This window comes from Equus asinus, chromosome 9, assembly GCF_041296235.1.
Source record: "Equus asinus isolate D_3611 breed Donkey chromosome 9, EquAss-T2T_v2, whole genome shotgun sequence".
NCBI classification, from domain to species: Eukaryota; Metazoa; Chordata; class Mammalia; order Perissodactyla; family Equidae; genus Equus; species Equus asinus.
Genome location: NC_091798.1, coordinates 10,910,763 through 10,936,936, shown reverse-complemented (window position 1 = coordinate 10,936,936; position 26,174 = coordinate 10,910,763). Strand labels below are relative to the sequence as shown.

The 26,174-nt window shown below is 43.8% G+C and overlaps 1 protein-coding gene across 1 annotated transcript in view; it reads left to right on the top strand.

The window, feature by feature from the left end:
- Positions 1–19,066, top strand: part of ATP6V0E1 (ATPase H+ transporting V0 subunit e1) — a 35,283-nt gene extending 16,217 nt beyond the window's left edge. The window contains exons 3-4 of the mRNA XM_014850849.3: positions 10,644–10,773; positions 18,573–19,066. Of these exons, the coding sequence (XP_014706335.1) occupies positions 10,644–10,737 (94 nt within the window). The 3' untranslated portion in view covers positions 10,738–10,773; positions 18,573–19,066. The remainder of the gene's footprint in view (positions 1–10,643; positions 10,774–18,572) is intronic.
- The last annotated feature ends 7,108 nt before the right edge of the window (positions 19,067–26,174 follow it).

The window sequence follows — 26,174 nt, the reverse complement described above, 5'->3', positions numbered from 1 at the left end:
GATGAACTCCTTTAGTTTTTGCTTGTCTAGAAAACTCCTTCTCTCTCCTTCCATTTGAATGATAACCTTGCTGAGTGGAGTATTCTTAGTTGTAGATTTTTTCCTTTCAGTGTTTTGAATATATCATGCCACTCCCTTCTAGCTTGTAAAATTTCTGCTGAAAAGTCAGTCTCATGGGCATTCCTTTGTATGTAACTTGTTACTTTTCTCTTGAAGCTTTTAAAAGTCTCTCTTTATCTTTAATTCTTGACCTTTTAATATGATGTGTTCTTGTGTGTTTCTCTTGGGTTCCTCTTGTTTGGTACTCTCTGTGTTTCTTGTACCTGGATGTCTGTTTCCTTCTCCAGGTTAGGGAAGTTTTCAGCTATTATTTCATCTTTTTTGTTGTTTTTTTTTTTCCTTTTTCTCCCCAAAGCCCCCTGGTACATAGTTGTGTATTTTTAGCTGTGGGTCCTTCTAGCTGTGGCATGTGGGACGCCGCTTCAGCTTGGCTTGATCCGCACCCAGGATCCAAACCAGCAAACCCCGGGCCACTGAAGTGGAGCGCACGAACTTAACCACTCAGCCGCAGGGCCAGCCCCCTATTATTTCTTCAAATAAGTTCTCTGCCCCTTTGTCTCTCTCTTTTCCTGGGATGCCTATATTGCAAATGTTAGTACACTTGATCTTGTCCCAGAGGTCCCTTAAACTGTCTGCATTTTTTTTTTAATTCCTTTTTCTTTTCAGCTTGGGTGATTTCCTCTACTCTGTCTTCCAGATTGCTGATCTTATCTTCCGCTGTTAACTCCCTCTGTTGAATTTTTCACTTCAATTGTTGTATTCTTCAGCTCCGGTTGGTTCTTTTTTATATTTTCTAAGCCTGCTGACGTTCTCACTCTGTTCATCTGTTCCTCTCCCAAGTTTGGTAAACATTGTTATGACCATTGCTTTGTACTCTTTATCAGGTAGATTGTTTATCACTGTTTTATTTAGTTCTTTTTTTTTGAGTATTTGTCTTGTTCCTTTAAGGAGACAGAGGAATATGTTCCAAATATTTTTCCTACTTCTCTGTGCTTATTTCTATGTATTAAGTAGATCAGCTGCATCTCCTGATCTTGGAAAAGTTGTCTTATTTAGGAGATGTCTTTTGCGGCCCAGCAGTGTGCTTCCTCTCATCATCTGTGCCAAATGTTCCAGGGGTGTCCCCTTTGTGAGCTGTGTGTGCTCTTCTGTTTTGGCAAGACCACAATTGCTGCAGACACGCAGGTAGGCAGGGCTGGCCCATGGGCTTGCTGATTTCGAGTCCTGGCCACATGTGGCTGCTGTGGGTGTGTTGTTGGGAGGAGCACACTCCTGGCTGTGAGTTCTGGTAGTGCAGGACTGCTGTGAGCTCACTTGTGGGCAGGGAACGCCCCTGGTGTAGCTGGTTGCTAGGCTGTGGGCAACTGCTACTGGCTCATTGGTGGGCAGGGCAGGCAGGGCAAGCCCCCATGGGTTGGCCCTGCTGCCTGGCTGCACATGACTGCCTCAGGTGCCCTAGAGGGGTGCTGCCCCATCCACAACTAACAGGCTGAAGGGAGGATTCCCAAATGGCACCTGCCAGCATTGATATCAGCAGAGCTGAACTAGGTCACAAAAATGGTTGCCACCACTGTCTCAGAGTTTTTAGGGGTGTCCCAGCTGTCTCCTGCTTCTCTGGGAGACGCTCTAAGCTTAGTAAGTGAGTCTCCTTTACCAATGGGCTATGCACTTTTCTACCTGGTGTTTTTGTGCTGATCTCCAAGTTGAGTGAGTCTGTGCCTGGGCCCTTTAAGACCAGGTTTTCTTTTTCCTGAAGTTCTTTGGTTTTCCTGGGCATGTTCCCCGCTGGTTTTCAAAGCCAGGTGTTTTCAGGTCTTGTGTCTCCTGTGCTGGATCTAATGTGGAGCTTGAATCCCTCCTGCAGGAAAAGCTCCCTACCTTTGAGATCACTCCTGACCGTGAATCACCGTGGCCAGGTGTGCTCTTTTCCTCAGCAGGACTGTATCTCTGCCTCTTCCACTCCTCTTGGTGTTGTCCCTTGTTATGGAGGTTCTTTTCAGCCAGTTTCCAGATCTCCCTCTGAGGAAATTATTCCACATGTAGTTGTAGATTTGCTGTGTCTGTGGGAGGAGTGGAGCTCAGGATCCTCCTATGCTGCCATCTTCCAACCAGCCTTGTTGTATAAGAGCTGTTTTAAAGTCCTTAGCTTTTTTCTTTTTTTTTTTAAGGTTTTATTTTTTCCTTTTTCTCCCCAAAGCCCCCCGGTACATAGTTGTATATTCTTTGTTGTGGGTCCTTCTAGTTGTGGCATGTGGGACACTGCCTCAGCATGGTTTGATGAGCAGTGCCATGTCCGTGCCCAGGATTCGAACCAACGAAACACTGGGCCGCCTGCAGCAGAGCGTGAGAACTTAACCACTCGGCCCCAGGGCCAGCCCCTAAAGTCATTACCTTTTAACTGCAACATTTGTGTCATTTTGGAATCAGTTTCTGGTGATTCCTTTGTCTTTGGCTGTTGATCACATTTCTTTTTTTCTGCGTGTCTGTTTTTTACTAAATAGAGTAGTCCCCCTTATATGTGAGGGATATGTTCCAGGACCCCCAGTGGATGCCTGAAACCTCAGATAGTACCAGACCTTATAGATACTGTTTTTTCCTATACATATACCTATAATAAAGTTTAATTTATAAATTAGGCACAGTAAGAGATTAACAACAATAAATAATAAAATAGAACAATTAATATACTGTAATAAAAGTTATGTGAATGTGGGTGCTCTCTATCGAAATATTGTACTCTGCTCACCCTCTGTTCTTGTGATGGTGTGAGATGATACAGTGTCTACACGATGGGATGAAATGAGGTGGATGACATAGTGTTATTTTCAGACCTTGGTTGACCGCAGTAACTGAAACTGCAGAAAGCAAAACGACGGATAAGGGGGACTACGGTACTAGATATTTTAGAGGATCAAGACTCTGGATTTTCTGTTCCTCTGAAAAAGGATACATTTTGTTCTCACAAGCAGTTAAATTATTAATTGATCATCTTAAATTTTTGGAGGATTGATTTTACACTTTGTTGAGGCAGATTTATTTCAGTTTTGCCCTTAGATTAGAGTGAGCTCTCCGTGAAGGTGTGGCCCTTCTGGGGTTTCCGTGGAAAACCTGAAGTGTTTACTGAGCCCCTCTAACTTTAGGCTCCAAATTTTCTTTCCGCAGGGGTAGGCAGCTGCTGAAATCTCTGCTCTGTTTTTTCAGCCTTCTGAGTGTTTTCCACCAGTCCTTGGCCTTTCCCTGGCACATTCATGGTTCAGGGATCAGCCAAGGAGTTAAGAGGAATTTATACGCAGGTTTGGGGGCTCCCCTTTGCATCACCTCCTTTTTGAGATTTTCCTTCTTAATTTCCAACTGCTCTGGCAGCTCTGAGCTTCATCTTTTGATACCTCAAGCCAGTAAGACTGCAGGTTTTTGCTTGTGCTCCAGTTTTCCTGCCCCACCCCTGACCTAGATGGTGTCCTCAGGGGAAATGCTATATCAAGGTACCAGTGTGGCCTGCTTCTTTCGAGGATCAAACCCCTCCAGTTTCTACCTGCGTTTGAACACACTCTAGCATCATCAAATAGGTGTTTTTCGTTTTGTTCAGGGATCACAGTTACTGTGTATAGAATGAGTCTGATACAAGTATTCTGCTATTACCAGAACTAGAACCTCACCTATTGACTTTTTTATTTTCAAGTATTATATTTTCATTTCTATACAACTTGTTTTTACTTCCTTTACGGTTTTGTTTCCCCCTCCTTCCCTTATTCCTTTCTTCCCTCGTTTCTTTCCTTCTTTCTCCCTGCACGTATTTTAAGCTTATTTCTTTAGACGTAGTTTAGTTTTAGTTCGTATCTGATAATTCCAGTATCTGAAGTCCTTGTAGGTGTGTGTCTGCTCTTTGCTGTCTTTGCTGACTCACACTCATGGTGCCTTGTTTCCATATGTGTTTAGTTATGTTTGACTGCCAGCTCTTCATTTTCCTTATAATTTTATGTGTGTGACTTCTTTGCGACCTGATATGAAGGTGGGCTCCTCCAGAAAGGATTTACATTGCTTCTGCCAGATGCCTAAGGCCATCACCAGTGTGGGATTAAATTAAGTAAAATTCTTGGTATGTGGTTTTTTAAAAAACTGTGTAGAATGAATTTGAGTTGCAAACCTTTATGAAGGTCAGTTCTCAGTGGCAGTGTTCTCCTTCATTCTTGATGCTTATATTTGAGAGAGTTGATTTTCCTAGCATTCCTTTTGAGGTAGTTGTGTCTAATTTATCCTTACTTTAAGATAGAACCCTTTGGGGAGTCTCAGCTTTTTTGGGGGGGTGGGGTGGGGAATGAAACTGTTATTAGACTCCCTTCCTGGGTTTTGTCTACTGTTTCCCAGGCCCTGTGAGGTCTGAAAACAAAAGCTCAGGTTCATCTGGTTTAGTCTGTGCTCGCAAGGTGTGGAAAGCAACCTGCAGTCACTTCATTTTGCTCTGTGGGTACTTGCCTTCTCTTAGTTCTTAGGTCTGAGAAGTGCTTACATTTCTGTCATGGCTACATTTAAAATATTTTAATATCTTGGCTGTTTGTAGTGGAAGGGAAATCTGGGTGCCTGGCCCAGCATAATATATTATCTGCTATATGAAAAAGTTTATTTTTGTTATTCTGACTTTAAATCTTTTCCTTTATAATTTGGAAGATAAGAGGATTGTTACAGACTTTGAACCAAAAGGCCTGGTATAGAAAGTGTGGAGGAAAAAAGGGAAAGATGTTTCAAGATTAGAGCTGGCAAAAATAAGGCATATTCCTACATAGTGAAAGAGCCATAGTAGAGATGGGGTGGGCATAAGGCTAATGGAAAATAGATTTGTGCCTTTTCCTTTGCAACCCTCTTCCAAACCCCCATGGCTGTAGCAGAATTCAGTTCCTTGTGGTTGTAGGACTGAGATCCCATTTCCTTGCTGCCTGTCAGTTGGGGGCTGCTCTCAGCTCCTAGAGGCCACCCACATTCTTGCCATATGGCTCCTCCGTCTTCAAAGCCAGCCACAGAGATTCTCCTTTGTATCATAGCCTTCTCATCCTGTAGTCTGGGTCCAATAAGGACCCACACAGTAGGTTAAACAGAGCAAGTTTAACATAATTATTATCAACTATGACATATTAGTAAGATATAAGGAAAGTCTGTGGTACCCTAGGGCTGAGGGAGAGCACCTGAGAAAGGACAAAACTGGAAGGGATTCAGACCTCATTGGAGAAGGGTGGTCTAGCCTACTAGATGCAGAGAAGTTTGTTTGTTTGGCCAGACTAGAGTTAGTGTGGAGGTGCTGGGCAAGCATTAAGCCACCCTCTAGAGTACAGGCAGGAGGTCAGGCGATCAGTGGCGTGGGTATGCAGTGGGAGTCCCTGTGCCAGTGTGAGCAGGAGGCCTTCAAAGCGTGTAGGTCATGCAGGGGCTCTGGTTTCTGAGTCGAGAGCACCGCAGAAGGGTTACTTCCAGGCCGAGACTACAAGATCAAAGAGCGACCGTGTTCTGGGCCTGAGCCTGTGCCGGCTCCACAGAATGTCCTCACACCCACTCTGCCGACTTCCAGCCCACACCTGCAGTGTCCCTCCAGCTCCCTCTACTGAGAAAGCTTCACATCGTGCTCTCTATAAAGGAGAAAAAGGAATTCAGTTGTGCGTTACAGAGCACATATTGAAGGGTGTGTTCCGGGCTGATCGGCAGTGACTTCATAAGTGATACACACACTCCAAATGCCTTTCATCAGGGCAAGTCTCGTCCCTTTTAAGAGCTCGCCTGATTAGGTCAGGTCCACTCAGGATGATTCCCCTTTCTTAAAGCCAGTGGTACCATATAACATGATCTAATCCCAGGAGTGGCTGTCCCATCACATTCACCATCCCGGCTTTAGACAGGGTGTGTATGCCAGGGGATGGCAGCCTTGAGGGAACATCTTAGAATTCTGCCTACCACCGAGGGGGTGCGGGCAAGAGAGGAGGTGGAGACGCGAGTTACTCAGTGCTATGTGAGAAACTCCTTTGTAAAGTAATTAGGTTGTATGTCTTGCCGTGGCTTGAATACATTTTTAGCTGTCTCACAAAGAGAGAAAATAACTAGTATTTATTGAACATCTCTTTTTCAGCTACTGCACAGAGCACTTTTATGTACTCTCTGTTTAGTTCTAAACAGCTCGAGACAGGGATTATCATCTTCATTTTACAAAAGGGGAAACCGAGGCTCATGATATAAGGGCACCTGCCTGGAGTCACTCCACTAATATTTGGTGTAGCTGAAATTAAAATCCAGCCCTGTGTAATTCTGAATCCTGTGTTTTCCAGTAGCATGTAATGACATTGCTGCCCTTGAAAGGATTTGTGTCATTGGAGGGGGATGAGGGGATTGGACAGAGGTCCGTCTTGGTGGAGATAGGGCAAGTGCCCTCCTGCATCTCTGCTGTCTCTCAAGGAGCCCACTGATGGTGATCACTCCTATTATGGCTCTCCCTGGAGGGATGGAGGATCAGAAGAGAAGTCCTAGCCAGACTTCTCCGTTCCAGCAGGGAAGCGGGACAGTTATCCGCTTGATCTGCACGTCACCGGGAAGTAACCGTGCCTTTGTTCCCTGTTCTCATATCTGAATGTGGAACGAAAGAACAAAGCAGGGTTTGAGAGAGCGGGGCATAGGCTGCTCTGCGGGGAGGGCGTATTTCTGCTTGGCGAATTCTAACAACCGAGAGCTGAGCTCATGGTAAGTGGCCAGGGAGTGTTTGTAGAGTTAAAGCTCCTGTGCTGGTCTGTATCGAAGCACACGCTACTACTATCCTTGGTTTGTCTCCACAAGCTCATGGACCCCTGGGAGTTGGTCCCTGCCGGTTCCTCCCCTGTCCTCAGAGCCTGACATGGAGCACAGCACTCGTAAATGATCGTGGGATCAGTGAGAACTGCTAGGCTGCTTCATTTGTCTTGTCCTTAATACCCTATGGGAGCAGCGGGGTGGAGTGGGCCTCGGGAGTCCTGGATTCCCCTTCCAGCTCGATCCCTGCTTCACTGTGGGGTCTTAAGCTCCCTCGGACCTAGTTTCTTCATTGTTAAAATGAGGAACCGAGACTTGACTTCTGGTCCGTTCCAGTTCTGTAATTCTTTGAAAGATGTTACTGTACCATAGCTGCCTCAGTAGTTTGAATGATCTCAGATGGTTAGTTTTCAGTCTGGACTTCAGGTTATGGAGACGTGGAACAGTTTGGGCAAATATGAAGGGTACATTTAGTTCTCTTGGACACATGAAGTAATAGATTCATTGGAATATGACCTCTTCCTCCACCCACTACCCACTTCCATCAATTCAGAATGGATTTTTTTTCTCCTTCCAGTTCTCCGTCATGTTTATTAGCTTTAAAGGGAAATTTTAAGTCAAGTGGTAGTCGGAAGGGCAGGCACAGAGCTCAGCTGGTTAGAGGGGGAAAATTCCTCCATGAAATTTCAAATGAACTGGCCTGGGCTGTTTCCCAAGGAATTTTCTTAAACTGTGGTTTGTTGGGTTTTTTTTAAGTGAGATGTTTTGCTTGATTTGAAACGTTAAAAATAGTATGTAAAATTAAATTTCAAAAAGTTCCTGAGTCCTAATCTGAGCAAGCAAAGTGGACGTTGTTCTTCTGGGTCTCTCTTCTTTCCCTCGGGTACCAAAGGCTGCGATGCACTTCATCAGTCAGCAGCAGATGGATTCTTTCTTTTCTTAACTCCCAGACAGTTTAGGTTTAGCTAAGTTGATGCCTTCTGAAATGTTGTCAGTTAACATGTTTCAGAAGGTCACTTTTGTCGTGGGAAGATTAGTCTGACCTGATTTTTGGTTCAGGAGCCACTCCCCTCTAATTAGTATTGTGACCATAGGCAAATCATTTAGCTTCTCTCTACCTCAGTTTCCTTAACTGTGTCTCGGGGGATTAGAAGAAAGGTTATATGTGAAGTATAGCATCATTATTTTTTTTTTTTAAGATTGGCACCTGAGCTAACAACTGTTGCCAATCTTGTTTTTTTTCTTCTGCTTTTTCTCACCAAATCCCCGTGGTACATAGTGGCGTATTTTTTAGTTGTGGGTCCTTCTAGTTGTGGCATGTGGGACGCCGCCTCAGTGTGGCCTGATGAGCGCTACCATGTCGGCACCCAGGATCCGAACCAGTGAAACCCTGGCCGCCGAAGGGGAGCGTGCGAACTTAGCCACTTGGCCATGGGGCCGGCCCCAGCATCAGTATTTTCTAAAAGCTCCCTAGGTGATGATCATGTGCAGCCAGGATTGAGAACCACTGCTAGACAGCATCATGCACAGTGCTGGGAGATGGTGTTTTTATTCGGTACTATACATTTTTGATGAAGAAAGGAGACAGAGACTAGTTTAGGTTCTAACATATTTTTAGTTCAGATTTCTAAGCATTGGCCAGTTATTTCAGCCTTAACAAAAGACGGACAATTGTTTTAAAGTCAGCTTCTGTTGCCTGCTGGGATTGGGGAAGTCCTGGGTCTGTGTGGAATTTTCCATGACTCCTGGCTCTGCACCGTCAGTGTGCCCTGCAGTCACAGAGCTTTTCCGTGTGTCTGCCTGTGCTCTCCTCCTCTTCCTTTTTACAGTGACAGAGAGATGTTAAACCTCAAATACAAGTCTTGGTATCTTGTTTGCGTTTAATACTCTGGTTCTAAAGACAGATCAGAGAATCTCATCTGAATTAACTTTTTGTTTATAAAGTGAGTCAGCTTGAGGTATCTCTTTTGGCCCAGTTTCCTCAGGTGTCATGCTTCCTGTCGCAAAACCACCTTTGGTGGGGTGTGGAGGGGAGGGTGGGGCGTTGTGTCTGTAGGTGCAAGCTTCTGGTGCGGGGCTGGCAGGTTCTCCGGCAGTCTGATCACGGGTGATCAGAGTCAGCCTTTTGATCCTTTGATTGGAAGAGTTCTAAAAATGACAGCAAATGAAAGAAAAGGGATCCAATCCGATAATGGCCTGGTTGGTTTCGGCTAGTTCTCCTCTTATAGGGGAATTTCAAGCCCTAAAATTTTAGGAGGAGACTGCTGTAGAAATATATCCTTTTCCTTAGAAGGCCGTTCCCTATGTCCTACGCTGAGAGGATAGCGGCATCAGTTTGTTACTAAAAGCTGCCCTCCCGGATCAGGAGATGGAGGCTGGGCTTCTTTACCACACCTCCTCCCAGAAAATGAGAGGAATTGTGGTCAGTTCCTAAGTTTCAAATAGGAGTTAAAGGCAGTGTGTGTCCTTTCATTCTGGTCCACGCTCGAACGCTGCCTCCTGGAAAAGCCTTCCTTGACCACGTTGTCAGAGTTGTACCCCCACTACCGCCAGCATTCTCTGTTCTCCACCCTGCCTTGTTCCCTTCCTGACCTTATGTTACGTCAGCTTTGTGAGGGTAGTGACAGTTCATTTTCTCCTTTGTAGCCCTGGGGCCGGGAGCCTAGTAGGTGCTCATCAAATATTTGTTTGATAAGTAAAATATAGAATGGTTGGAATGGCCAGACATTTGCTTACAGTCTTTTCTTTTTGGTCTTTGCTTTGGTCTTAACTCAGTGATTCTGAAACTTCATTAAGTGTATGAATTACTCTATCAGATACAAAGCCGTTTATTCAGAACTTTGTGAGCAGTATAAGAACATTTTAAAGACAATTTTGACTCTGCTGCCTTTTTTTTCTTGCTTTTTCTCCCCAAATCCCCCCAGTACATAGTTGTATATTTTTAGTTGTGGGTCCTTCTAGTTGTGGCATGTGGGACGCCGCCTCAGCATGGCCTGATGAGCAGTGCCATGTCCACGCCCAGGATCCGAGCCAGTGGAACCCTGGGCTGCCGAAGCAGAGCGTGTGAACTCAACCACTCAGCCATGGGCCCCCCCCTTTTTTTTTTTTGCTTTTGCTGCTGCTTTTCACTTCTCTCCCTGAGGTAATATGTAACATCATTGGACTTCCTCCATAACTAGTCTACAGTACAGAGGAATACCTTGTTACCTAGATTCTGAAGTAAGCAGGAGAAATTAAATGCCCACTTGGTTCAGCTTCACTGAGGCTCAAAAAATGTGTCACATATTTGAGTGGTGATGGTGATTAGAGAAGGGGAGCTCAAGTGTTACCGTCTAATTTTGAGATGTGGGCTGAAATGTAACCTTGGCTGCACTAGTGAAAATGGATGTGTCGTGTCTGTTGTGGGTCTTAGCATCTGGAGAATGGATAACGTTAACACCCGTTTTCCCTGAGCCTGGAAGTTGTGATGATGATAAATTGAGATTAGGTAAAAACACTCTGAGGTAAGACTGTATGAATCCAGGAAACCTGGGATACTTTAGATTAAGAAAATGAGAGAAAAGACCAGGATGTCCTCTGATGAGCCTCACCGCTCTGTTAAGATGTATCGAAATGAAGGCAGGGTGCTGCTCTGTGAAGCATTTTGTTGTAAGACTCGCTCCCATCAGCACAATGTGTGATGAACTTTAAGTGTATTAAAGGTTTGGTCTGAACAGAATAGATTTGTTTTACTAAAGCACTTTTTTTCATCTTAATTGAAAATGGTCTGGTTGCAACATGATTTCACCACTTTCGTTGTTGTTTCTCCCCTGTTATTCTTTTAGTTGGCTGATTGCAATTCTGGCCCAACTCAACCCTCTCTTTGGACCACAGTTGAAAAATGAAACCATCTGGTATCTCAAGCATCATTGGCCTTGAGGAAGAAGACCCTCTCTCCAGTGCTCAGTCATTGAGGTGACGATACCCTTGACCTTTCTCATCAGTGTGTCAGTCAGTCAGCTAGAGTTAGCCTTGACTTTTCCTCAGAATTTTATGGCTACTTTAACACTTGGCAAGGGCAGGCTGCTGAAAGCAAACTTGATCTGAAGAGCAGAAATAAATTTGGAACTTAGGCCATTCTCTTTATCAAAGGATTTATCCGTAAGAGTTTTTTAAATTCTGCTATTACCCTGCCCTCTAAATAAATTAAATTCGCATGCAGTCTTTCAGACACAGCTCAGGAACAGGACGACCTATACTTGGTATTGCAAGATTCAGCAACTTTAAGAACTGGCTGACAGGTATAAAAGCATTCCTGAATGCTTTGGATAGAGACAGGAGGTTTTTGAAAATTGGCCTTAAAATTGCAGGTTTTATGGGTTCTGAGGACCAGAGAGAGGAGGAATGGTATAGTGGAAAGATTTATTCACTGGCTGAGAGTCAGAAAACCTGTCATTTGGTGTGTTCCTCTACCTCCATTCTTTCAATAAATGGAAGTTAGTGCTAAATGCTTGTCTAGATTCTGGTTCATCCTTTCTGGCAAGCATACTTCTTAGATGGCATGTGACCTTTATATTGTCTCACATCAGGAGGCAGTGTCTGACTCTCTTGTCTTGAGTGATGCTAAGATGATCAATGGGCTCGGGTAATGACAGCCTGGTCCCTCCAATTGTAAAGTTCTCTGTCAACCCTCATCCAGTGATTTTATCCATTGAGGATCTTAGCCTGAATTAAGCGTTTCAGTAGCAATTGCAAAATGGTGATTTTCTGGTTCTGTCATTACTTCTGCATTTGATTAGATGAAATGTTTCTATAAAGATGAACTTTCCCTCATCAACTAGGGTTATTTAGTAACCTTGAAATGTAGATCATATAGGAAAAGCAAAATACATATTTAATTCTTTTCTTTTAATTTTCAGAGTAAGTTGTTGGTGCCCAAGTTACCTCCCGGGTATCCAGTGAGGTTTTCTTTTCTTTCCTTTTTAATTTTAGTCAATTAATTTATTCACCTTTTTATATCCAATTGTTCCTTCTTTGACCTGTGGGAACCTGTCTAGACTGGCTTCTATATCCTTCTGTTAATAGTCTTTTGCTATTTTCCTTACTTTCTGGCAGTATCGAGATGTCCCAGATCCATCTTGTGTTTTTTTCTGTCCCAGACTTGAAATCAGCTGTTCCTGCAGTTGCTTTCTAAAGTGCCCTCTGAAAAGACCCAAGTCCGCTAGTCAGTGCTCGAGCCCAGTGGGCCTTGGATTTTTCAGTGAGAACGGTATTTAAAAACCAAGATCTGGTGGCTAGGTGCGTCCATTTCTGCTGGGTTGTTGGACAGTGCCAGGAAGTATGTACTTCTAAGAAGAAATAAATCATGAGTTTATGTTAGTATTTCTAATTCACATTTATCATTTCAGGGTTTTTACTTAACGTTTTTGGTTTTATACTTGAATATCATTCACATATGCTGAAAATCTTGGCTCCTAAAGATAATAACTTAATTACTTACTTTCATTATCCTACAGTACATATAAAATAGTTTCAAAATAATACCAATGCAATTTATAAGTTTATTGACGGCAGTTTAGGACTTCTTTGCTGCTTCAGGTGTCCTTAGAACAAATGAAGAACAAAATGCTTTTTTCTGTGGTCACGTGAAATGATGATTTCCTCTAAGTGGTTATCAATTTGATATATAGATTAAGTTGTTTTATTCTGTGTTCAATTCATAGTATTTTTTTATTTGCTATTATTGTTTAAATATGTAAAACATATTTCCAAAGTCAAAATTATAAACAGGATGTATTCAGAGAAATCTATTCTTCCAGTTTTCATTTTGCAAAGATAAGCAAATACATACCTACATTCGTATATATATGTGTGTGTGTGTGTATGTGTGTATCTCCGTTCTCCCTGCACACACACAGCTGTTACAACAAAGATATCATTATTATATATAGTATTCTGTATGTTGCTTTTGTCACTGAACAATATATCCTAGAGATTGCTTCTATCAGCTTATGGAGACCCTCCTCAATTCTTTCTACAGCCATTGATGTGGTTTTGGATTGTTTCCAGTCTTTTGTTGTTGTTAATAAAGCCATAGTGCCAGCCTTTGCATATGACATTTTATATTTTTTCCAGTGATCTTTGTGTTAGATTCCTTGAAGATGGAATCTCTGGGTTAAAGGCGTATATATACTTTTTCTAGATATTACTGCATTCCCTTCCATAGGGATGGTACCATTTTTGCATTCCCACCATCCATATAGGAGAGTGCCTGTTTCCTCACAACCTGGATATTTGCTAACCTGATAGGTCAGTAGTCAGCTTTTTTTTCCTTAGAGTTCTGTCTTTGCCCAAAGGGGTTTAATTTCCTTTTTATGTAGATAGTTTTAAATCCGATTCATAAGACTTTTTTTTTACCTGCCTCTTTTTCCATCAAGTTCTCGTTTCCCAGCCTTCCTTTTAACTCTAGTGAGTGTTGAGTAAGGATGTTGGTTGGGGTTTAAAGCTGAGAACTTCAGGCCTCAGAGTTGGATCTCCTTCCAGTATTTCCTTCCACTTCTCTGAGCCTCATTTCCTTCCCTTGTAATACGAGAACTGGGCCCTTTGGCCCTAAATAACGTTGCGTGTGTGGGTCTGAAGGTTTCATTTGCCCATTCTTTTCAGTCTCACGTGTCTGTCAGCCTGACAGACCGATTCCTATCGCTTGCACTCTGCCACAGCACACACTGGGGCAGCTTGAAACCCTTCTGTTAAAGGTTGTTTCTTTAAAAGCAAAATGCCAGGAAGTAGGAGGGTACAGCCAGGCAAACCCTAATTAGGGACACCATGTCACTTTTATTCCTCAGTTGAGGCGGTGACTGCAGCAGGACCGTACGCTGGGTCCCATCAGAGATCCTGTCTCTGCCTAGCAGTGGAGCAAACAGAACTCTTGAGATAGGACTTCACTTTTCTTGGTTGTAAAATGAAACGATTGAGCCAGATTCCCTTTTGAACTTTGTACTTTTATACAACTCTGAGGTGACAGAAGAGTGCGGAGACCGGATTTAGGCCTGTCTTCCCCTGGTGAGAAAAGGCGTTTGATTTTGTGCATGATTTCTTTAAGAGGCCAGATTTGAAAAGTAGGAGGTGTAAGCCAGACATGGTATTCAGCAGAGAAAAATGAGGAGCAGTCGTGAAAGCTGTAGGATGATTTTATACAGATGAAATTGAATTGGTCTTTCAACACATTAAACACCCCGCCGATCGAGTGCTACTTGAAGCCTCTGTAATTACCCTGATCTGTTTTTATGTATTGAGGAGCTGAGCCATGGTTATTGCTGATAGGCTGAGTGATAGCACGTTGTGTTCATTGGCTAGAAATCTTGCCCAGGACTCCAAGAACACTGCTCACTCCATCTGTGCCCCCTGCCAGCCTTCACTGCCTCTCCCAGATTCCTAAGATGTTTACGGAACTGTCACATCAAGGTTGCTGTTTTTGTCTATGTCCCATTTCCCTACAGCCTTCGGGGTGTGATGCTTGTGTGGAATCTCCTTGGAGTGGGTTTGGCTTCACACCCCGTGTCCTGTAAATTAGTTGGTTTAACACACGATTGTAATATGTTAGGTGAGCTAATAGGGTTACCGCAGTCCTAAAAGGGCAGAAATGCTATTTTATTACAAAATCTGGACAGGAGAGGAATAGAGGGTGTTGGTAATTGGGCCTCTCTCTGGGGGAGCTGTTTTTCTAGGCATTCCAAAAATAATTGAGTGCTCATGACATTCATGGTACTGAGAGGGGATTCCAGGGGAGGCCGTGGGCTCTCGAAGGGTTGTGATCTGTTGAGAGGTTGAAATTAAGCCATACTTGTGAAAAGTTAAGCAGCGCAAGGCATTTGGTGGTTAGAAAGCCCATCTTTCACTCTGGCACCTCTGACTAGATATTCTGCTGCCGCTCCAAATTCAGTCACGTCTCCGTTGAGGTTCCTAATGCCGTAGTTTCCCTGTCACTTAGGGTCTGCACCTACCCGATCACTTCTTTCTCCTCTTCCTCCGGTCCAGTGGATCCTGTTGTGTCTCCTGTGTCTGTCCGTCCTTCCGTTCCTCCTTTGGGCACCCTGACGTCTGACCCTCAGCTGCGGTGCTGAGTTCTAGCGGCTCCTCATCAGGTCCCCCCATCTCTACCGGCAGTGTGTCTACAAAACACCACCCTGTTTATCTTCCTGACGGAGCACTTGCCGAAACACATCCCTGCTTGCCCTAGAAACGCTCAGTAGTTCTCCATGGGCTACAGCAGGGTTTTGGATTTTTTAACCTGAGGTCCCAGATTTTACTGGGTACATGCCCTTGAAATGCCGTGTAACGTGTTGTAAGCATAGCTTTTGTCAGAGTCATGAAAGGTCCCATGAGCCACAAAAGATAAGAATGACTAATGTGAGGCTATGTCCGGCTCTCTAGCTTGGCAGCTTTCTGGACGGGCCTTCCCAGTCTGCCCTCACTCAGACCCCCTTCGCAGCCTTTCCTTCCACTGCTTTCCTCCATGACCCCTTGATTCCAGCCCTACTATTTTCATGTTCTTTTTTTTTTTAATTGTGGTAACATTGGTTAGAAACCAATATATAATGTTAGAAACGTTATATAAATTTCAGGTGAACATGATTATATTTCGATTTCTGTGTAGATTACATCATGTTCACCACCCAGAGACTAATTACAATCCATCACCACACACGTGCCTAATCACCCCTTTCGCCCCCCTCCCTCCCCACTTCTGTTCTAGTAACCACCAATGCAGTCTCTGTCTCTATGTGATTGATTGTTGTTGTTTTTAATCTTCTATTTATGAGTGAGATCATATGGTATTTGACTTTTTCCCTCTGACTTATTTCACTCAGCATAATCCCCTCAATGTCCGTCCATGTTGTCACAAATGGCCAGATTTCAGCGTTTCTTATGGCTGAGTAGTATTCCATTGTGTATATAAGCCACATCTTTATCCCTTCATCCTTTCATGGGCACCTAGGTTGCTTCCAAGTCTTGGCTACTGTGAGTAATGCAGTGAACATAGGAGTGCGTGTATCTACATGTTCGTGTTTTCATGTTCTTTGGATAAATACTCAACAGTGGAATAGCTGGATCGTATGGTAGTTCTATTCTTAATTTTTTGAGGAATCTCCATGCTGTTTTCCATCGTGGCTGTACCTGTTTGCACTCCCACCAACAGTGTATGAGGGTTCCCTTCTCTCCACATCCTGTCCAGCACTTATTATTTCCTGTCTTGTTAATTGTAGCCATTCTGACGAGAGTGAGGTGATATCTCACTGTAGTTTTGATTTGCATTTCCCTCATAGTTAATGATGTTGAACATCTTTTCATGTGCCTGTTGGCCATCTGTGTATCTTTGGAGAACTGTCTGTCCAGATCTTTTACCCATTTTTTTCATTGGGTTGTTAGTTTTTTTGTTGTTGAGATGTTTGAGTTCTTTATATATTTTGGATATTAACCCCTTATCAGCTATATGGTTTGCAAATATCTTCTCCCAATTCGTAGCTTGTTTTTTCGTTTTGTTGATGGTTTCCTTTGCTGTGCAGAAACTTTCTAGTTTGATGTATATTTTCATGTTCTTGACCTAATTAGCTTTACTTAGCTTTTTCTGCCTCTCACATCCCTCTACAGTCATTAATTTAGAAAGCAGGTTATTCTGTGAACATTCTTTCTGCTTTCTTGCCCCTGCTTACCCATTCTCTCTTAATTCTTTCTGATGTTTTCTCTTTGAGCGTCCAGCTTGCACATCCTTGCCCTTCCTTTTCCGGCCACTTGGTTTCTCAGTGATTTCTTCTGGCCCTCAAGGTATGTCACTCTCCAGTGTTTGCCATTCATTTGGCACACTGCCTTGAGTTGTTAAATAGACATACCTTTAGTTTGCTTAAATACCTCTTATAGTTAATCTATGATAAATGCATACCTTACACATAATAGTAAGAAGGCATTGTTTTGTGAATATCTGAACTGAAAAAATAAAGATAAAAATGAAACATATCTTTGATTAAGAAATATACTCAGTCTTCCTTCCCTGAACAGATTTCCTGGTTCTGGCCTTAATATTTTTATGTTGTCCTCATTCGCAGTTTTATCTGAAAGTAGTCTTAGTGATTCCTTTATTTTACAAAAACGAGAACATGAACCCTTTGGTTGAGTTCCTCACCCACACCCCCAAATGGCTATTGCATGTCAGAGAGATGATTAGAACATGTGCTCTTTAATTCACTTCCAAATCTAACCACGTCTGTACCATTTAACGTAAGTCACTGACATTTTTCTTAAACTGGGATCCCTGAGCTCGAGTGAAAATTACCCTCTGTTTCAGTGTGGTTTTGAAAAGTGAAGACCTGTTTTTTCCTTTTTGTGATTGTTCATTTGTCCAAAAGGCCTAAACAATCAGGAGGTCTAACTAGTATGCTGTTCAAAGAAAATTAACACACAAAACGTCTGTGTCCACTACCTCACTATTCTCAAGTGAAATTTATAATCTGCCGGGAACTGTCTGTGCAGAGGCGCTGTTCTGCTGGCCTAAGGAGGAGAAGAGAAAATGATCATTAGATGAGAGGAAAGGTTTTATGAGGCTGTGAGGCCACAAGAAACCAGTAGCTCTGGTAACTGCACCTCCCTGGCCCAGTGTGGTTATTTTCCTAGTGCATTGTAAAAACGGTCCTCTGATTACATCTTGAGCTGGATGTATTTTGTTTGCAGTGTCCTGCCTTAGCGTCCCCAGCAGTCTGGTGCTTTCCACCATCAAGGGCAGCTGGACTACCCCAGCTTGCACCGTAAGGCTGAGTAGCAGCATCTCCCACCTACTTCTGGACCTTGGGCCCTGGGCCTTGGGAAACCTATCATTTTATCACACTGCCCTCTGGATTCTGCTGGTGTATCCCTTGATTTGGAAAACCTCAAGGCCCATCAGCTCTCTCTTCTCAGATCTGCCTGCCACAAACCACGTTGCATCCAACTTAACTAGCCCTTCACCCTACCTGCTCTTAACTTCAACATTCTGGCAAATTATGTGTCATAACCAGCTTGTTTTCTTATATGCACAACCAACTCAAACCTTGTGTGGAAATTGCCTCTGAAAGACACTATTTATTAATTTATATTTTCTCTTTATTGGTTTTTTAGTTTCAAAAGTAGCATATATGGCTTTATTTATATAAACCTTATAAAATAAGCCTTAAATAAATGAGTTTATGCGACCACTGTTAGTTTGATGTGTGAAGATGCCTGTTTTAAATGTTTGTTAGCTCTGTAAAAGTGATGTCGCACCTTTAAGCTTCTAGAAGTTTGTCACCTACACTTGTGGCAAGAACGGGGAGCAAACCAGGAGCAACCCTGAGTACCAAGGAGCCTGCTCTTTAGGAGTCTGACGTAGAGAAAAGCGTGCCATGCCTGTGGGAACCTTGCGTCCCTGCTGTAAGAGGCGCAGGAACATACAGATTCCTGAAACCCAAGTGAACTCCTGAGACTGCAGTGTGATCAGACTTAGTCAGCTCCGTTCTTCTTGCTTCCTAGGACACAGTCAAACCGTGACTTGTGATTCCCAGTTCAGCAGTGTCGTTGGTAATGTTTTGTCACAGCCCTGCAAAACCCACCCACACTTGCACATTAATTGAGCGACTTTTCATCCAAGTGTTTATTGAACACCTATATATTTTAAATTGTTGGCCTGATTGATTTTCTTGATGTTAACCTTTTGCCCTCCTGAGGAAGTTGTAAGGACCAGTTACTAGAATGGCTTTGTTTTGCAGGTCATGAAGAGAATTCCTCTACATGCAAAATCCCCTCCAAACCCAGACCACCTCCCTTGACTTGCCTGTTTTGACCATCAGCTGCCTTACTTACATCACGCCGCATTTGAATATTTTATTCTACCATGCAGTCTTTTTCCTGTCGCCTTTTTTACACTTTGATGAATTATGTGCCTACTTAACCCAAACTGTGCTGAATCCGTAAAATGTTTATGCACTCTTCTGAGATAGAAGGTGCTGTTCTTCTGAGAAATACGGTAGTCTCTCCTTGGAACCTGTGGATTTGAAGATGCCTCCTGCCTGCTCACGATGTGGGAATCAGCAAAGTGTTTAAAAACTTACAAGACAGCAGGACTCCATGGGGCGGTCAGTAGGAGGGCATGCTCAGAGGGGAGATCTGTCCCGGCAGAATGACACCAAAGTATATTTTCAGGATAAATTTCTTATTTCTGCCATCTTTTTGAATAAAATTATTTTTCTGCTTTCTATGGAAATCTGGTTTCAGTGTTTTTGTTAAGCTCATTTTTGTAAGCTTTTTCTATCTCTAGATAATAATGCCTTTTTAAAAAAATGGTCTTGTAGTACAAACGGGTTAGATGTATAAACCTTGCCGTGTGGTTTGAGATATCTGAAGAGACTGGCAAGTCCTTTTCTGAATCATTCAGTCAACGTTTGAGTGCTTGCTGTAGCCAAGGCGCTGGAGGAGTCAAAGATCTGGAAAGTGGGGTCCCTGCAGCTTCAGAGCTGATGTGCTGTTTGGAGAGGTGAGGCCAGTGTACGCAGAGCTACAGTACAAGACCATGTTTGACCATTGTCCGTAAAACAGTGGTTATGACGGTGAAGGGAGAGGGTCAGTCCCAGCCACGGGACGAGGTGGGGCCAGCAGTGCCTTGTACCATCACACCCTCAGAAATAGGACTGAAGAAATCGAGAGTGATTAAAAAGCCTGGGACGGGGACAGTAGTGCCATGTTTTGGTAGCAGGCATCTCAAGAATTTACTAATTTGGGCACTTTACTGGTTTTAAGAAGTTAAAAACTAAAATGGATCTAAAATTTTCACCAGCCCATGGCTTTTTGACAGCCAGCCAAGAGTGGATTTCCTGTTTTGCAGTTTGCATTTTTATTCCTCCCAAACTATCTGAACTCATTGCTTTGCTATTCTTATGACCAGAGAGTTTCGAGTTGAAGAGACTCTCGTGCTTTCATTTCTTTCTTTCCATTCTTTACTTTCATTTTGAATTTACAGTTTTCCTGAGAGTTAGGCAGCTCCACGCTACATTTCCAGCAAAAGGGCCTCTTTAGCTAATTTCATGGAATCCATAAACCTGAAGATCTGAAGTTGAAGGGACCATAGTGATATACGCATCGTTTTATAGATAAGGAATCAGACGGAGAATTACTTGCCCAGTTTAATGTAGCTGCGCAGGGGCAGCCTGGGGAGTAGGGTCCCTGTTTTCTAATTTCTACTCTAGGGCACTTCTCACTTGCCACCCCGCCTCTCAGAGTTGCCCTGGCCAGAAGCCAGCCCTTGGGCTTGGATGGGAACGAAGAATTCTGCCATTATGGATGACCAAGCTGTCTCCCATCAGAGTAACTTGTTTGACCCTTAATCAATATTTGCCATCTAAGAAAGCAATGCTGGTGGTTACTGTGGGTACGTAAAAGGATGCCACAGTCTTGGCACTCTGCAGCTGTGTACCTGGATTCTTCACGTCAAGCTCTGCAGCTCATTATCGCTGGGGGTCGGTGTGAACCCTTCCCAGCAGACCACTGTGTTTTTGAAGCTGAGCCTCATGATGTCCCTAATGTGGTGGCGCTTCCCTTGAGTGTTGCCTTTGCCTGTCTTGAGTTCAGCGTGTGGCCTCAGCTGATGGGGAGCCTGCATGGGTTCAGCACAGCAGACCCTGGCTGGGGCGTGCTTGCAGCAGTATTGGAGGGCAGCTCTGGGAGCGCTTCTCTTTCACCATCATGGTTTGGCACATTCCCGTTTAATGGCATAGTCAAAGGCCGAGGTCATGACCCTGGCTGATCCAAGTCCCTGAGTTCTGGCTTATTCTGTCCCTTTATACTGATGCATTTTTGTACTTCTCATTCACTCTGAGTGATGTACATTAGACATTGGGAAGTAAACTGAATTACGTTACTTTTGCACATAGGCTCGCTTGCTGATTGGTGGGAGCCAATTCCTTCAGACAGGAGTAAGGAAGATTAGTGTGTTGACTGCGCTAACAACAGTGGGAAACACAGGGCTGTGAGCACTGGTGCACCTGGTGCTGTGCCAGGGAGGTTTTCATTGTCCCCTAGCAGGGAACATCCTGTTCAGTAAGCCTTCTAGGGAGGTGAAAGGCCCTAAAAAGGCAGCAACTCAAGTCTGAACCTAGAAGGTTCTCTCCAAACCTCCTGGGACTTACTCTTAATGAGGCCCTCATGGCATCAGCATGAAGCCTATGAAGAAGACAGGAGCTCATTTCCTAGCCAAATTAGAGATTAAAGACCTCCCAGAAAGATTGATTGCAAGCTCCTAAAGGCCAAGTACTGGTACTTTGTCATCACTCAGCTGCATTGCTATTGTTGAAATGAGGGAGCAACTCTCTATGAGGGAACTCGGCAAGTTCCCTTTGCCCAGGAAGTCACTTAACCCTTGAGCTTGTTTCCTCATTTTTGAAATTGTTGAGAAGATTAAATGCAATTAATATGTAAACTCAGATGTACATTGTCTCCTCACCTCATCCCTGATAATTGAACCATTTTGTTACAGCGTGCCCCGATATCTGAGATGGGTGCTTGCAAATCATGTTTCCTTTAGCAGTCCCTATGCTCTGGTGCTTGCCGGGGCCCAGACTGGAGGAGCTCCATTCAGCTCTTAAAGGATACTGGAAATGTCCTTCTCCTCTAAAGCCTGTCCAGGTGAACATGATGTGGCCTCCTGGGATGATCGTTAGCTTAGGAGAAGCCCTAGGCTTGCAGTCTTATTCTGTCACTTGCTAGCTATGTAACTTTGGGCAAACCATTTAGTTTCTGAGCCAACATTTTTTCATCTATAAAACGGGATAACACCTACCCTTTCTGCCATACGAGGTTGTGACCAAATGAGGTGGTGGTGGTGAAGGTGCTTTGTAAATCACAATAATATACAAAGGTGGGGCCAGCCCGGTGGCACAGCGGTTAAGTGCACATGTTCTGCTTTGGTGGCCTGGGGTCCGCCAGTTCAGATCCCTGCTGTGGACATGGCACCGCTTGGCAAGCCATGCTGTGGCAGGCATCCCACATATAAAGTAGAAGAAGATGGGCATGGATGTGAGCTCAGGGCCAGTCTTCCTCAACAAAAAGAGGAGGGTTGGCAGCAGATGTTAGCTCAGGGCTAATCTTCCTCAAAAAAAAAAAATAAAATAATACACAAGGGTATTTTCCAAAGAAATGACGAAGTCTCTAGGACCCACTGACAATACTTTTCTATAAAGATAGGCCCCAGAGGAGCAGCCAGCTGATTTTTTTTTTCTACATCTGGTTTCCCTTTTGATTAGTCATTTGTACTTGGGTTACAGAAAAATGAAAGGCACGCACCAGGCTCCAGGCCTGAACTCTGAGCAGGGAGAGGGATCTCTTAGAAACAATCATAGCACAAGTGTCTGGACCACATCCTTCCTGCCCTTCCAGGTTCTACCAGCTCTCCAACCGGAATGGGAGTATTTCTGGCATGCTTCTGAAGATGTAGTCTGAGGGTCGTCGTTTTCTGTAATGTATGGTGATGTCTACGCCCTCATCCCTGACCCAGCAGTACTTTCTTATATCTTTCTCTGGTGTTGCTTCAGAAGTGGCCTTCATTTGTCCATTTCTTCCAGCCCGTTTTTTAGCAATGGTGACTGTTCTGCCATGCTGATGCATATTTGGAACTGAGAGATTTTAAATTGTTGCTCAGACTCATGGCACATTTGGCCTTCGATTTCATCTTCCAAAAATTTTGAAGAGTCAATTGCTCCTTTATTAATTTTATTTAAATTGTATTTTTAAATACATATCTAGGCATTGTAGAATGGTGTCATCATCCCATCCCTCTATTCAAGAGCTCTCTTCTGTTGGGAGAACAAAGATATTTGAAATGGAGATGAACTCTTGAGCAAGAGTTATGGATTACGTTTCTCCTTGCTCCCTTCTTTCAACTTCCTCTCAAGTGTTGAATGGATGAAATTAATTATAGAAAATTCATAATTTTCAAAGGAAAAAAACACAGTGTGAAATACCATTGTAAAGGATATTTATCATAGCACAATTAATGGAAAGCAACCTTGAGGCCCAACCTAAGGAGATGCTTACGTAAGCCATGCTGCGTCCAAAAAAAGAAGTGTCATGGTGCCTGAAATAATTCATTTTTCCAGATTGTATGTCTAGGAAAGAAACTGAAAAGACAACAGACTATTAATACTGCCTCTGGATGGTAACTGCAAATGATTTAATTTTTTTTTTCCTTTTCAGCATTTTCTCCAATGAAAATGTAATGCTTCAGTAAAAAGAAGAAACAGTAAAAGTTATTTTAATAACAAAAGATAATAGAACATTATATTAAGAGAAAAAACCCAGGATTTTACTCTTATGTACACAGAAAAAAGCCTGGTAGGAAAGAGACCAAAGTGTTCATAATGATTATTTCTTTTACAAATTTGTGTATTTTCCATCAAGAGTATGTGTTACTTTTATAGTCAAGAAAAAAATGGTGTTTTGGGGGGCACCAATGTCAGACTAGTGTTAGTACTTCTTTCAAACATTATATAACACACCCTTTTCTTTTTAGAGTAATTCAGGATTGGGGAAATGAAGTCAGCTAGATTTATTAAAACACTGAAGCTATTCTGAATCAATGAAAACCAGCGCGTTCACACAGCACTTCTGATTAACTGTTTCCATTGTGCAGGACCGAGTGCAGAGCATTCAGCTTATAAAACTCTGGGCTCCTTTTGTATAGGTGCTCACAGTGGCAGCATGGGGAAATGAAAAGGGAGCATTGATTCCAATTCTGCCCACACAGGAAAGTGGAAGCCTGGGGTGTTACTGTTCTGGGGTTCCACATGGGTTAGAAAAAGCCCCACTGTTCTTCCGCACCTAACTGCTCCAAGCAAGGCTTTCATTCAGGTGGTGTCACTGCTTCAGTTAAAACCCTCTCCTCGTGAAATGTATTCGCCCCTTTTCCCCCAACTCCCACTCCCCACCCCCCATGCCAACTCCAAAACCAGAGTATTCTAGTAGCTGAGGATGCACGGCGACTGATACTGCTGCCACGTGAATCAAGTGAGGATTCCATTTCAATTGCAGTCAGGATTTTGACATGGTTTCCATTGTTTCCTTACACTGTCCAAAGTGTGGTACTGCTGTGGGTTGCACCCCAAAACGGAACAAGCAGAGCAGATGTTTTGTAAAAGTAAGCATTGCATTTGAGGAGGCGTGAGTTAAGAAGCTAAGTGTGATTTTGCAAGCCACAAAAGTTCTTCAGCAACATTCAACAGGTATTTCAGCCCCTATTCTCTGTCCTGATGTAAGCTGCTCAAAACAATGGTAAGCACAAGAGACTCAGCCCCTGAGCTCCTGGAGCTTAGAGTTGAGCAGGAAGACAGTCAAACAGCTCCCAGGTGTTCCTGGTGGGCGGACGCCGCTGTAGCTGGTGTGGAATCTTAGGAAGTAAGGTTGCTGGGTAAGAGCACTAGAAATGCTAAACTAATGGTGGAGGAATGCTTCTTGAAGGAATGACCTTTAAGGGTAAACCCAAAGGATGAGTAAGACCTAGGCAAAGAGGAGTGGTTGAGGTGTTCTAGGCCAACCAGTGGTGGAGGTGTTGCAGGAGTCCAGGAGAGAGAAGTGTCATGGAATATGGTAATAGGAATGAAATGAGGTCAGAGAAGTAGCTGCATTGGGCCATATTAGCACATACAGATGATTGGATGTTGGAGGGTGAGGGACAGAGAGGAGTCCAGGATCATACGCAGGTTCCCAGCTGGGTGGACCGTGGAGACTTCCCTGAGATGGGGGCACACGGATGAGTCCAGTCATGCACAGTGGGAGTTGCAGCTGCCTGAGGCATCCACGAGGAGATACCCAGTGGGCAGTCATTATATGGGTCTGGAAGTTGACAAGGAGGACCAGGCTGGAGGTGGGGATGTGGGGCACCAGCATGGAGATAACTGAAGCTGTCGGTGTGGATAAAGGGCCAGGAAGAGAGTATGTAGAGTGGGGAGAGAAGCATCTCGGCTGGAGACCCGAGCAGCAGCCCCTGCGGAGGGGTGGGCAAAGGATGAAGAGGCGCCTGTGAAGGAGATCCATGGTCAACAGTGTGGCTTGCACAGCAGTCAGCACCGCCCTCACCTCCAGCTGACTACGGATTTTTACATACGTTATCCTGTGACGTTAGTGGACAGGTAGGATTCCTATTTTACATTTGGAGACACTGAGGTCAACAAAGTTTCTGCGGCTTACCCAACTTCACCCAGAAGTCTGTCTTTCCAATACATCAAACTCCCACTCCTTCCAAAGGTGTTGCTGCGCCTTCAGCAGACATGGCTACAGGGCCTCCAGCCTGCCCTTCCTCACTCACCCACACCCAAGCCGCCTCCCATTTCTGAGATCCTAGGGCCCTTTTACAGCTTTTTCTTTTTTGCTGTTTTCTTCTTCATTGTTATCAGCCCTGTTGCTAATACTAGCTAACACTTATGTAGCAGTTGCATAAGCAAGACATTGTTCTAAATGCTTCACGTTTAATCCTCACATTTGGTAAATATTATTATTAGCCCCATTTTACACATGAAAAATTTGAGGCACAAGGCTACAGACTGCTAAGTAGATGAAATGGGATTTAAACCCAGAGGAGTCTCGTCTCAGGCTCCAGGGCTGTCGCCGAGTCTCCATGGTGTTTCCTCCCTTCTGGGGTCCCACAGCAACCTTTGCTCATTTCTGTCATCTCACCGTATGATTTACAGGTCTTTTCCCCAAGGCTGCAAAAGCCTTGCTGGGCACGATCTCTGGCTTGTTCAAGCATTTGTTCCCTACAACCTTGCATAAAGTAGGTGCTCAATAAGTGTTCATTCACTGAGAGTCCTGTGAGAGGCCAGCTTTCAAATGCACATTTTGTGGGGCCAGCCCCGTGGCTCAGCAGTTAAATGCGCACATTCTGCTTCTCCACAGCCTGGGGTTCGCCCATTCAGATCTGGGTGCGGACATGGCACCACTTGGCAAAAGTCATGCTGTGGTAGGCATCCCATATAGAAAGTAGAGGAAGATGGGCATGGATGTTAGCTCAAGGCTAGTCTTCCTCAGCAAAAAGAGGAGGATTGGCAGAGTTAGCTCAGGGCTAATCTTCCTCAAAAAAAAAAATGTACATTTTGTAAATTCCATTTTCTAAATACTGAGTTTACTTAAAGCAAAGGTACAGCTGTCTGACCAAGAGCTCTGAGGTCTTGGTGAGCCAGCTTCATGGGTGTGGGACCTGTGAAGTCGCGCAGGGCCCCATGCTTAAAAGGGCCCTGTACTTGGTTTAATGCTCTGCTCTTGTTGTCGTGAAATGCTTAATTTCTGAACGAGGGTCCCTGCATTTTCACTGTGCTCTTGGACCTCCAGAT